This window comes from Rhea americana, unplaced genomic scaffold, assembly GCF_003343005.1.
Source record: "Rhea americana isolate MKP2758 unplaced genomic scaffold, rheAme1 scaffold_79, whole genome shotgun sequence".
In the NCBI taxonomy this organism is placed as follows: domain Eukaryota; kingdom Metazoa; phylum Chordata; class Aves; order Rheiformes; family Rheidae; genus Rhea; species Rhea americana.
In genome coordinates this window covers 1,924,382-1,938,353 of record NW_028186967.1, presented here as the reverse complement: position 1 = coordinate 1,938,353, position 13,972 = coordinate 1,924,382, and the positions used below count along the sequence as shown (strand labels likewise).

Genomic DNA, 13,972 nt, shown 5'->3' with positions numbered 1-13,972 from the left:
AGCAAAGCAGACCATGCAAAGCTTCACGGTGGGCTTCCTAACCGATCCGTGCACTGCTACGCGTCAGATCAGCTGCAAAGCCCAGAACGGATGGGAGAAAAAAAGAAAAGAAGAAACCAGAAAATTAAAAAAAAAGCTACAGGGTGGCTTGTTCAGAAATTCCAGTCTGGATGATATGAAAAAATAAAAAAAAATAATATGCTCTGAAGGATGGCAAAATAATATGGTGTTTGAAACTCTAGATGAGTAAAGATGAAAATAGCCAGTAACAAGAGACCATCTTCATTCCAACACTCTTAGCATTTTTATAAAGTACAATAATAGCCAAGGTTAAGAAGTTACTGTTATTGGTAGGCCAGATGGCACAAGAGATCAGTAATGGGATATGGGGTTTCAGTAACAGGATATGGAGCCTTTCACCTTTATGTCACCAGTTTAGATCTGCTCCAGGTTTGTAATGACCGAAGCTCATTAGTCTCTGACAGCTGCTTCAGCAGCCTGGAAGAAATGCACTGGGGCATTCAAGCCCGGTCCTTCTACTGGAGAAATATCCATATATCTGCCTGTGAAATGGTTCTGAGCTGCTCATGACAGATAAAGAGGCTAAGGAAAAGATATTCTGTTTATTATGTATTTTCTATCAGTCACAAATACTACTCCAAATCCTTACCACTGACTTATGCAGCAACAGAGTAAWGGAAATTTGCTCTTCTCTGTAACAGGGCTTTTGCTAATAGTTATTTTTTTCATAGAGTCCGGAAGAGAAAGGTGTTATGATTTTGTGCTGTTCAGCAACATTTGAGGAACAGTAAAGCTATGACTAGCTGTGCATTATCAGCCGTAGCTGTGTCTAACCATGGAGTGGAATTTGCTGCAYCAGGTCACGAGAGCTGGTTACGACGCCTGAGGGACAGGGCTCAAGTTCCAGCACTGCTCTACCTGCACTCAAGTGTCTGCACCCAAAAGGCCACTTACTTGTTCCAGGCACAAGGCAGGCTGTGAACCAATATGCAGGTGATCCTATGTAGGAAGATGAAGAAGTTTGGGTGTATGTAAGCTACACCTGTTGTACATGACCAAAGTCGTGCATGACCAGAGCTAACGCAGGTCACTGACTTCAGCATGAGTATTAACTGGTTAGCGGAAGGTGAGACAAACCTTGCTCCTCTTTCCTCCCTAATACAGGTCATCTAATTCACCGGCAGTGCTCCTTAGAGATAATTTTAAAGGTGGTTTATGAGTCAGGTTGGCAAGTGCGTGATGAAAAACATCTCTCCTCTTAGCACACAATTACTCTAGAAAGATTCTGATCTGCTGCCGCAAGAATGAGAACAAGAGATTTATTTACACACAACGCTTCCCAATTTTTAAAAAAACTACAAGGTAAAACATGGCTCCATGTTTTGTTGGGGATGTTTAATTTTCTTCTCTTGAGAGACAATCTACATTAACCCAGAGTACAGGGACTTTTCTGTGAAACTATATAGATGATGAGCAAAAAAACTGATACGGCATCAGTTGCGTACTGTTTCAGGATAATCAAATGTTAGAAATAAAATCGATGTAAACCTGGACAAAGAAATAGACCTATTCAACACACTTGCCAAGGTAGGACATATGTATATGTTTTATTACTTACATTCAGTAAAACCACTTACTTTGCACTTGGTCGTATTTCTTGGCCATTTTTATACCACTTGAGTTCCACTGTTGGATCTGCCAGCTCCACCATGAACCTTACTTTACCTCCTTTATCCACCTGATATGCAGGATCAAGACCTTTGGAAAAAGCTGTTGCAGAAGCAAAGTGTTATTGTAACAGAAGATGAGGAGCAACTGAGAATATGAATACTGAAAGGACATTGCATAAATCTCATGAAAGCTGTCAGAACATACATACATTATGCAACCCTCTACATCCTTACACTAGTCCAAATGAATCAGTTTATGTTCCAGAAACAGTATTAGCCAAAGAGCCGAGCTATGCTGATCTGATTATCCAGACCGAGCTCAAGCTTGTATCTCTTTATGACTTTGCAAGGTGAACATATTCTGGACAGTGTTGGGTAGACATACCTTTAAGAGCTTGCTGAGAAGTACTAAGTCAGAGTTAAACTGTATATAGTTGGTGCTATGGAATCATTTACAATGAATCTGTTATGAAGTGTAAGTTACCTGGGAATTTTAAGCTAAAACACCTATTGAGTTTCCTGCTATCCGAATAAATACACTGCTGTGGCTAAAAGCTGAATTAGCTTTCTTGATTCTTTCTGTCGGCTGCAAGGTGCAAATTACAATTCCACTTATGATAAATGTAACAGCTGTAAGGTATTTGCAAAAATATTTGAAATCAGGCAAAAGTTGTCAGTGGATGGCTCCTAATAGGGCTTTTCAAAAAGACTCTGAAGTGCAAAAGTACACCACAGGGCAGGATAAGGCAAATGCAACTCTAATATTTCAAAATATATTAACATTGGCTTTTTAATTATTGCCAGCCACAGCAGTCAGACCCAAAGGAAGAGACATCCATGGGCTCAAAAATAAACAGTGCTGCAAGAAGATTTCCCACAGCTAAGTAAGCAGACTCTGATAAGATTTACATCATGCATATATCTGATTGCAAAGTACTCGCTATATTGATGCAACAGGAGTAGAGCTACTGAATTAGAGCAGATTTATTATGTATCTGTCTGCAAAGTAACAGATTTCAATTGACAATAAAAGGTGGTGTGAGGGGGAAAACACCCTACTCCCAGCCAGCCAGTACAACTGACATTTCCCCCACCATCTAGAGACCCTCCTATATAGAAAACCTTGTGTATTGAAAAATCCTGATATGATTGGCAGCTCCATCCTACTCAATGGGGACCAGGGGTGAGGGACCTGAACAGTCCAAGGGGCTGAGAGCTTCTCCTTTTGCAAGATCCAAGCGCATCCATGTGATGCATCCACATAGAGAGCAGTTTTTCCTGCCAACTGTGCAATTTCCACACCAGCTTCCCCAACTCCTCCTGCACCAGCCTCTCGGGGGCAACGAGGAGTTTCCCCATCTTCTCCCTCACATGGAGAAACCACCACAGTGGCTCAGCCCAAGCCCATTGGCTTTGCTCCTCCTTCCCTCTCCCAAGAGTGGCCAGAATCAGATATAACAGCAAATGCAAAAAGATATCCATAAAAATTAACTCGTGGTATCACACCTCTGGTGATGGAGGAGGAGGGAGGGTAGATCAGGCAGCTGGATTACTACAGGATATTTTATGCTAATTTTCRTACTTGCTGAGAGAAGCTATGTTCTTATTTTCTAGATGAACTCTCAGCATCTCTCTTTAGCAGACTGTGTCTCAACAACATGTTTTGGATGAGAAATCTCTAAGTTAATTTAAATGTTTAAAAAGATGCAAGGATATTTCCATTTCATAATTCTAAATTAGTTATTTTTATTTTATACTGGATGTTTCCGTATTCTCCTTTGAGGAGAGGGAAAACAGAAATGGTGGACTGACCTTTTCTACATCATTCTCCATGAGTTTGTACACTAGAATGTTAGAAAACAAAGTATTTTAAAAATAAAGGAAAAAATATGGCTCTTTGAATGTCAAGCTGGCTATGAATCAGCTTAAATTGCCTAAAAAGACTGAAGTACAACAGTTTATTTTAGTTTAAAGAATGTAAGTCAACCTGAAATACATATATCAAGATACTGATCTGGCATATCTGGTCTGGCCACATCAAAATCAGTGCAGAAACAAAAACATTGAGCAAAAATAGTTTTGCACTGTCTTCATATTCATTGCTTTTTGGCACAAGCCAAGTGTTGGCCCAGTCCCTGGCAGAAGTCAGAGCAGCTTGAAGGCTGCTGTAAGTTCACTCATTTGCTGTTGGTCCCCCCCCCGTGACTGCTTTGAGGGATAAAAACCAGCACGGCGTGAAGAGATTTTGCCATGCTTCCCTTCCTTTGRGAGGCTTCTGCATTTCATGCAGGGTGGGGGATTTCACCCACACAACAGGGAATCCTCCAGAAAAATGGCAGAGCAGCAGATGTATACTGCATCTTGTTCTGAAATGCGCTCCAGGAACAATCAAAGGCAAGAATATTATTATGTGCAATGTGTTGTATTTAAAAGTACATGTGTATGTATCCATATTACACAATATATACATATATTTTATATATACATATATATTCACACACATATATATGAACACATATCTATATTTAAGCATGTATTGCACTATTTGTATTATTCAGTAAGGTAGACAGTGAGGGACAGCCCTGAATGTGCTGATCCCACACAACGGGGAGGGTTTTTAATCCAGCTGGGAGTTCAGATAATGTCAAAATTAAGTGCAGAATGAAACAGTGAAGAACAAAGGATGTTTGGAATGATTCCCTTTTAAAGCAGAAGATATTCCTGATAATGCAAAGTCTAATTCCTGTATTGTTTAATCAGGCAAAACTTTCCCACATATCTGGGGGACTTTGTTCTAGCAAAAACTATCGTTTGGCCAGGGGAGAGCAACGTTTTGCTAGGTACTGAACGGGATGGGGTGTCTACACCAACTGCAGTGGACCAAGCCTTCTTCTGATTAGCTCCCTGCAGTTTCTTTGCAGAGGTAGTGAGCAAGCCAGGGCAAGCTTCCCCCCCTCTACACGGAAATGCAGTACATTTGGGCTTTTAAAGTGGATGCTCATATTTGATCATGGAAYGCAAGAATTTAGCTTAGCTTATAGAACTGCCTTATCCATACCTGCGCTCTTCTTCACTTCCCTGCGCATGCGCTTCAGACGCTTCAACATGCCCCTCAGGTCAGTGATACCATACTGAAAGGCAATCTTCTCATATTCACTGGGGTTAGCATTCTTCAGGAGCTCCCACACATCTACCTCAGGTTCTTCCTCTTGCTGTTTAATCTCCCTAACAATAGCAAAATAAAATTGTGGGAGAAAAGTTAGTGAGGCCTCATCACACCAGAAGAAAGGTGGAACTGAGTCCATGGTGAGGTTAGAAATGTTTTCATCAAAATTTGAAGGCTGACATCACGTTTTTTTTATTTCACTTTGAAGACAGACCTTCCAAAGTCCTATTAGTAAGGGAATTCAAGCYCTAGCCTTACTCAGTATTAGTGGAATAGCTCAGAATGATATTCTGACCTTAGCTGATATTTCTCCAAAGTCTAAAGGGAATTTGGATGCAAGTTTTAGTTTGGCCTTCTCTGATGTAATTAGCTATGAGAGTTTTATATTTCTTCATTATAAAAAGATTAGTTTGATGATATAGCTCTATAATAGCAAGTGGGCTAATCCTCCTTAAATCAGTTTTCTGTTGTAACTCCAAAGGAATCAGTTAGGATTTATGATACCATAACTGAAATCTGAACCTAATTCATACATTTCATAATTATATAAAAAAGCTATCCAATCCTTAGTCTCTGTAATTGTTACTAGTGGTGACCTGTGAAAGGACATATTGAAACCCAAGAGAATCTGCACCAATTTACAGTTACACCAGTGCTTTTCAGTTTTGTTTAAAATTGGCAGATGGATAGAAACTGGACTTGCAAGATGAATATATTAGTCTATAAGGCCTTATAGACCTTTATGTAGAAGCTTGAATACTATATTTAGTGTATACAACTTCAAAGTTTATACTTGAGCTAAGACAAACAATGAAGAATAGATAATTATCTTCACAGGGGCAACCATTAAATGAAGAACAATGGAAGCACCCTAAACAAAATGATCATTTTTGAGGTTGAAAGCTTAGCCTAAAAAAGTAAACTGCCAGAATGATCCAGGAAGTGGAGCAGAAACCTTGATCTTGTTTCCTGTAGGTTGTTAGACCACATTCATTCTGACTTAATCTTGCTGGTCTAACGAAATCAGCACTTTTGGTACTAGAATGCAAAAACACACATTTAAGAAATAAAATAAAGAATTAGCTTTGCAGTGAGATACTGTTAGAGCTGAGATTTATCTAGTCAAAGTGGGAATTTTGTTTAAAGTAATGTGGGAAGTAGCACTGAGATCCGTGAGAATCCCCGTATAGTTAAATGAGTAATTATGGAAAAAACATTATGTTGTTTATCCATGAGGTTTATTAATTTTCCTAGTATGCTAGTGTTATTTAAAAAAAAAAAAAAAAACTTCTCATGGAGGATTCTTTGAAATATTTACATCATTCTCTTCGAATAATTCTTAGACATCATTTCATGTATGCAACTTTATATATATATATATATGTATTTTGTTTGTGCTCATAATTTCTGGAGACTGACTACGTACTGTGAATACTGGCTTTTCAGGGCAATTCCTTCTGCATGGTAGCAGGTCAAAATCAGCTTGCAAACATATGTAAAAGCTGCACACCCAATGGGGTAGAACTGTCATCTCAAAGGCTGGCTGCTTGTCATGCAACTTCTATCCGTGCTAGGAAGAGTGACACTCACATGTCCATGTGACCAAGATAATCTGCCCCCTTAAATCAGGCAGTAGCTGAGAATGAGGAGCAGTTAGAGTATCCTGATTTTCAACCAGGTTAAAATAATTTACTCCAGATTCTTTCTCCTCTTGTACAACTGGAGAACAAATTTTGACACTTAGAGCAAACAGACTTTTAATCCGAGACCACAATAGTTTCTGCTGTGGGTAGTGGGCAAGCAACATCTGATATTTTCTAAGCAGACTGATTTAGCTACAAAAGTCTCATTCAGATCTTTTCCCTGAAGAGGTGCATTTTGTTGAAAGATGTACTTTTTTAAAAAAGCACCTAAATGCTTGAGTGTTTTTGAAATCCTGTGCCTTTTAGAATTTCGTGCTGTTAATGGCCCACTGCATCGATGAAGCATAACCGGTCACAGAGTGTCTTGCTGAGATAAGAACTGGTTTGTCTTCCTGCAAGACCAGCATGAAATTAGAAAATAGGCAGTATATAGATTCTGTGCATTTAGATTTTTTTAAAAAAACATATTTCAAGTACTTATGCACCACAGGTGAAAAGTTCTAGCTCTTTTCCTGGTAATGTGGTTACCACACAAAAAAAAAGGCATACACCTTCAGGAGGCAGCATTGCCYCCTGAAAATTTGAAATTTTCTGAACAATTGACCTGCATTTGTATTGATAAAAATGGATATTAATATCCAACCTGAGGATTAAGCAGTAGTTTTCTTATTCAATTAAATTCATAAATATGAGGTTGTATTTCAGTGCCTAAAGGAAGGTGGTGACACCTGGTTTCACAAATATTAAATAATGATGTTTAAAAAATGAAAGTTTACTTTGCCCATTAACCACACAGTAGTTATACTATGTTTATGTGCTATATAGTATTCATCTTATAAAACATGTGAGTTACTTGTTAGTGAAGTGATCATGAYTCTTATTCCACATTTCTCTTTCCACAAAAACACCACGACCTCTTACATGCAAATCTCATGTTACCAATAAAACACTCCACAGGCAGTCATGAGAACTGTCATGGTAAGTTGTATTAGTATGATAAAAAGCCAAACTGAAGATCCTAATTAGGGATGAGAAGATGAAAAAAACARAGACCTGATGGATGTGAGTTGGTTCATGTAGTTCTTTCACTTCCTACTTTTACTTTCAGCCTTCCTACTTTCCCTGACCACTCCACTCTTGTGCAAAAGCAGTGGTTTAACTTGTCTAACTCCTATTTAACAGCAGTGATTCCAGCACTGGACATTCTTCCCTTTGCAAGAAAAAAGTTAGATACTTTAGYTGCTTAAATATCATCCTTGCCACCAAACTTCACAGAATCACATAATTGGTAAGGTTGGAAGRGACCTCTGCAGAYTGTCCAGYCCAGCCTCCCTGCCTGACCCTCCCAGGGTCACCTACAGCATGTTGCCCAGGATCCTGTCCAGAGGGCTTTTGAGTATCTCCAAGGATGGAAACTCCACAACCTCTCTGGGCAGCCTGTTCATGAGAACACTGTGAACTTTTGTATAATTAATACTGCATATTAGATTTTTCCCTTTCAGAGTAAGTTGTAGATAAGGGAAAAGGTCTAATTCTTTTTCCAGCTCTCTACATTCAGCTCTCAGTAATTTCTCTGGTATATAAAATTTTCTGTGAGTTCTGTGATAAATKTTTAAAAAATGAGGAAATGACTAACTGATGTAGATGGGTAAGTGAATTTTTCTTCACTATCAGTTGTCCTAATCTRTTAAGAGACTACATTGGGTTTAAGGTCTGAAACAATGGAGCCCTAACTGGTAACACCAGATTTCCAAGGTGAACCAGAGAAACATATGYCCAGGTTTTTCCTCATCACTGCCTTAAAACTRAATATACCACCACTGAACATTTGCTTGCACATATTGAAACAGAACACTATCAAGAATTAATACTTTCCTGTATGTTTTGAAAACATGATATATGATTTTTCATCTCAGGACATTTATGAAAATCAAATTAAGAGGTACCAAAAAAGGTAAATTTAATCCTTACACTTTCTTACTTCTGTGCCAGACTCAATTTTCTGAACTGCTCATCCCTGTGTAGGAAATTCTTCCCCTCTACACTCCATGCAAACACAAAGGAAATAGCAAGTAAACTAAATGTTATTGATCTCTTTAGGTTGTGGCTCACTTCTTTTCCTGGTACACTCAGATCTGAGGCTTCTCTTCTGCACACATACTTACATGTACGATTAACTGAACATTTGCATATTATTTTATGAGAACGATAGTTAGAAACATTGAAAAGGAGRAAAGATCACAAAATTCTTAAGAAGTTATTAATGCTACACCTGACTCTTTCTGTGTGCGAACCTAATGGTTTGCAATCCACACCTGCTCACTGCATCACTTGGTTCTCACCTACGTTTCAGGAGACCACTAAAGTCAAGTTCTCCTGCATCGTCTTGTCCATCACCGCTGTYATTAATAGAAAAAGATCAAATCTGTGTTTAATACAGAGAGACTTGGACAACACACACTGCAAACGCTCTACACACATTGCTCTCATATATGCAACTCTGTCCAGACACACAATTAATGGTATAAAATCAACACAAACTTGTATTTCTTTTTCACATAAGTTTTGTTGCCTTTGGCACTCGTGAAAAATAACACAAAGGTTTGTATTGCTTGCTATTTTACTTTGAGGACAAATTTTTGTAGTGGTATACATAAATTTGCCAAGATTTGTGTTAGATTTCAGTAACACAAATAAAATTAAGCCAGTCAACACAAAGGGCTTTGTTTTTCTTTTCAGTAATGTATACACATAAAAACAAAGGGCTTGTGCTGATCTTTGCTACGAATGCAAAACMAAGATTTGCATTGCTCTGTGTGATGCATTTATCAATGCATAACCATGTCAAATACCAGACTGCAAAAGCATTACGCTTAAGATTTAACCTTTCTCTCTAAATGAAGGAGGAAATCATTTAGAAAAACAGAAAATGTACACTTTCATGGAGGAAATCATAGTCTTAGRAAGGTGCATCCCTTTCTATTATGTGACGTTAAGCAGTGGCATCTCATTRTAAAAGATATATATATACTGAAGCAATGCCCTCAATGTCTGTAAACAATAAGAGCAGAATCCTGCATATGCGAGGTCAAATAACGCCAAGATTTCATCCCAGATTTTGCGCGCAGGTTGTTCCTTAGAAAATCAGAGATTTTCTCCTGCTTGAACAGAATAGTCATTGCACTTAAAAAAAAAGTGTGCTGAAGAAAGGAGTGCACCTTGAATTTAACATCTTTTGCATTTACTCTTTAAATCACATCTCTCTTAATAAAAACAGTTACCTCTGAGTCACAAATTTGCTTGGATGTGTAAATTAACAAATTATACTCATTTTCCATCTATAAAATATTTTCAATCTAAATACTTCTGTCCTAGTAAGACCATTTTCTGCATAAAATATAAAGCTGAAATCATTATACTGATTTTAATAGCTATTTTGTCTTAAAGTTGACTAATAAAGGAAAAGATTTCAGACACAATGCTTTATCTTACAGCCTCTGCAATATATCACTTGTAATTTTTCTGATGCCCTTAGGATACACTTTTTTACTGCAAGATAACATAGGACCAACTCTATCTTGCTGAAATTAGTGGGAGTTCTGCCTTTGCCTTTGATCAGKACAGGACTGGGGCCAGGAACTTTCATATTGTAGCTAACAATTTTCAGGCAACATGCAGTAGAATATTGTACTGAATGAAAATAAAATAAAAAAAAAACTCTGAAGAAACAAATATTTAATTCTGTTTTAAATATTGCACATCTCCTTAAAGCAATGAGACTGTAATTTCACAGTGGTGTTTAATATCATAATTACCTTCTATGAGTTGTAACTGTTTGATTCTACCCACTTCCAACCTTCATAGATCCCCTTTCTTTCATCTTTTTTTTTTTTTTTTAAACACCCTTTTAAAAAGTTCTTGGTACATTTATCTACCAGGGCTGATGCAAACTCTGTCCATTACTGAGGAACTTCATAGGATCAATATTTGAGGTTACCTTCTTTTGAAGGCAGATCTGATGTCAATAGATGGAGCAGCCTGAGAAGATTCTGTGGAATAACAACAATACAAGTATTAAAAACATAATTTGGTCTTGGCATGCGAAATTTGTTCAGTGTCCTGCTAAGTGACCACAGTCTGCGCTTCTTTGGTATTAAGCTCTGATAAAGGCAAACCTGCTCAGTGCTAAGCTAAATTTTTTCAACGCATTTCTTTAAAGTACATTCTGCTTTTCCACAGATGAGACCAGTCTCTGCGATGTTTCTCTCACATCCCCTTCTGCCTACGTGCGGGCTCTGTCCTTTTTCTTCCCATTCCCCATGCTTTCTGTCCTGCTTGCATCTTTTAGTTTCTAAAGAAACTCAGCATCAAAGAAACACTCTTCTCTACAGCTCCAGACTCACGCTGGCTCTTGGCATGAGGATGAATCTCCCTCGCGTGAATGACCCATTTGTGCCAGCTAATCAAATTAAATGCCTCCGATGCCCAGCAAGCGAACGCGTGCAGTCGCGCTGGCCCCCTGCCTAGCTGGCCCGTGAGCACGTTCCTCGGCTCCTCGGGCTGTCGGTCGGCTGCCAAACAGCCCCTTAACTGCGTCCTGCTTCCCCGGACTGACGAACGAACTCTCTGACCCGGGTAAATGCAGAAACGGTCACGAATCGCCGGCCTTATGCACCTTGCGCTACTTAGTTTTACGCAGACTGCYAGAAAAGGCTTTCAGGTGTGTGATCGCACCAGGACTTAACAGGGTGCAAAGCGCTGGAGAACGAGCCCCGTGGCGAGGTTCTCTCTTCAGACGTGGCCGGAGGGAATCTCGCTCTCTGCGTAGTCCTAGGCCTAGCTCTCCACTTTGCTTGCCAGAGCCTGATTTGAATTCAGCGAGAGTTTTACCTAATCTTTGGACCAATCCTAAATGTCTCCTGTGGTCAATATCTATCCATAACTGTTCATTTAAATAATGAATCACATCATACACTTCAAAGACCTCTCAGAGATCTATGCTAAAAAGTTCATTTAAAACATTGCTTCATTTAAGGGTTTTAAGCTAAATGACATGGCATTTCAAATAAAAAAAAGAAATCTTTATAAAGCCAGACGCAAGTGGAATCTTACCGGTGACTTCAAGGTCAAAAGTGCAGCTATCAAACTTGTCCTTATAAGTTACTTCACAGCGGTAGTTCCCTGCAAAGTTTTCCTTAGCTTGAATGATATGCATCTCAAACGTGTGAATCTGAAAAACAGACATGATTATTCATTGATGTGGACGATGTATTTCTACAAAGCACAAGTTAACATTTGCTGCAAATTCGTTCTTTCAGACCTAAGCCAGGAATAAGGAATAAATAAACAAAGGACTCTGGAAAGAAACTGCAACCCCCAAACGACAACTGAAAACTTTGATTTCCACACTACGATTTATCCTGCTTTGGCAAAGCAGAATAGTCTGTTTCTGCTCAGGATCTGAGAGCATCCTTGGAAACTTTGCGGTGAAGCCAGGATTTGAATCCACTTCTCTTGAATTTCTATCTATTTCTACCTAAGTCTTAAACTGGTCTTTATGCTCTCTTGGGAGCTCTGCTTCGTTAAGAAGGAAAAGCAAAGACACACCTTTGTGTGACGCTCAAATGACTCTTTCAGCTGCAGGTGCTTCCCCGCTTTACTGGCCAGGTCCATCCATTTCCCTTTAAACCACTTAACATTTGGCTTTCGCAGAAGATCTTTTGCTTCTACTTTGGCTATAAATGTAATATTCTCGCCTTTTAAAAAGAGAAAAAATAATTCAAACATTGAGGAACATAAGGTAGGTCAGTCATGTTTGTACAAGTTTGTTTTATTACTACCTCTTGCAATCTCCACGTGTTAGCAGTACCATGACGGTAARAATCAGATGAACACGGGCTATGAGAACAGGGCAGAGTGTGTTAGGGGGTTGTGAGTCTGGTCCCGGAAGCATTCTGGCCATGGCAAAGTGGAGCTCAAGACAAACTGAGAAGCAGGATAAACTGATCCAGGCAAAACTCCAGSTGGTTACAGGTGAATTACTCCCAATATTTGAACTTGCTTGCTTAAAACAAGTAGAGGTGTCTGTGAGCTACCAGGCAGTGTGCAGCAGAAATATATTTACAGGCTGGAAAAGAAAGCCTGGGGCTCTCCTTGCATTCCTATCAGTAATTCTTTAAGCTGAAAAGGAAGGGGAAAGATTCTTATGTGCACAATAACTTGGAAATAGTGAAAGTTAGCCTGATTTTCAGAACACCTCCGCCCAGCCATTGCTGAGTTCCCATCCTAACATTTATGAGCTTCAGAGAATACATCTAATTCCTTCTATTTATTTGCCAAATAAATTCTCCAAAGCGCTTTTTTTTCTATTCAGAAACTGAGAAGAACAAGAGTGCCTGTAAAGCAACCTGATCACAGGTTAGTGTATCCTAGTACACAGAAGAAATATTAAGTAGCTTGTACTGAAATTTGCAGCATTGCTGCTGGACTGCTTAAGATGCAGCTGTTAGGGTACAGCTATATTAACATTTTAGTCTGGCTCAGATGTGCAGTTTTGAAGTGAACTTTGTAACTGTCCCCGTTTACTGTTCTCTGTTTTGCATCACAGGGCAGCAGTCTTGAACTGGATTCCTCGAGGAATGAAAGATTCGAGGAGGAAGTAGAACAGAAGATGTACTCCAAGAGTTACCAGTTGTGCTCCAAGTTACCAGTTGTGCTAATATTTATATTTATAGTGGTATTTAGACAAATGCGTTAGATCAGAGGCAAATGCCTCCAGAATGCTTCTAGTGATGGTGACAGGTCCTTGTTACCAACCGTTTCACTCTAGAGATCTGCTCTTATGGGTCTATTTGCTAATCTGCACATWGCTGGAGAGTACAAAAGCCAGCCTGTGAGTCTCTGAGCTAGATTGCAGACCACTAGGTAGACCTTCCTGATGCATTAGTAACATCACCGCTAACATCAACATAGTATTCATCTGCAGAAACACTCTCTCTTAGCTGTTGCTCTCAGTAAACTACTAGTTCTCCAGTTTGTTTTGAATAAAGCATTTAGTTATTGTCTCCCTTGGTACACGCTGTTTTGCCTTCGAAGACTAGGGTTCACGTCCAACTAAAATCAGTGGAATGACTTGTCACTGGGGGAGGAATTTGAATGTTATATGAACTGCACATGCCTTTCCAGTCTCTATCTCAGCATCTGTCTTTCTGGAAGCAGCTTTTGATTTTGTTTCTAAGCACTTACCAACACTCACTGAACCACTCTGGGGTTTCTCGATGAATAAAGTGGATCTCTGGGAGTCGTCGTGCTTTTCCGTCTCTTCTGGAGCTCCTTCTCCAACAGACCATACTAATACGCAGAGAGAGAAGGGAATGTCAATTATCTGAGCATGTTCTACTCCCTCCAAAATACACTTACCTGGACTTACTAAACTCTCTAACCCTATTACCTCTCTCTTCAGATGTCCTGAA

The 13,972-nt window shown here is 39.2% G+C and overlaps 1 protein-coding gene across 1 annotated transcript in view; it reads right to left on the bottom strand.

Moving 5' to 3' along the window:
• The window catches only part of MYBPC1 (myosin binding protein C1), a 48,556-nt gene that overhangs the window by 30,677 nt on the left and 3,907 nt on the right, over positions 1-13,972 (bottom strand). The window contains exons 4-10 of the mRNA XM_085322610.1: positions 13,746-13,850; positions 12,108-12,256; positions 11,613-11,730; positions 10,498-10,549; positions 8,843-8,899; positions 4,750-4,916; positions 1,659-1,791 (exon numbers count right to left, since the gene is read on the bottom strand). Of these exons, the coding sequence (XP_085178736.1) occupies positions 1,659-1,791; positions 4,750-4,916; positions 8,843-8,899; positions 10,498-10,549; positions 11,613-11,730; positions 12,108-12,256; positions 13,746-13,850 (781 nt within the window). The remainder of the gene's footprint in view (positions 1-1,658; positions 1,792-4,749; positions 4,917-8,842; positions 8,900-10,497; positions 10,550-11,612; positions 11,731-12,107; positions 12,257-13,745; positions 13,851-13,972) is intronic.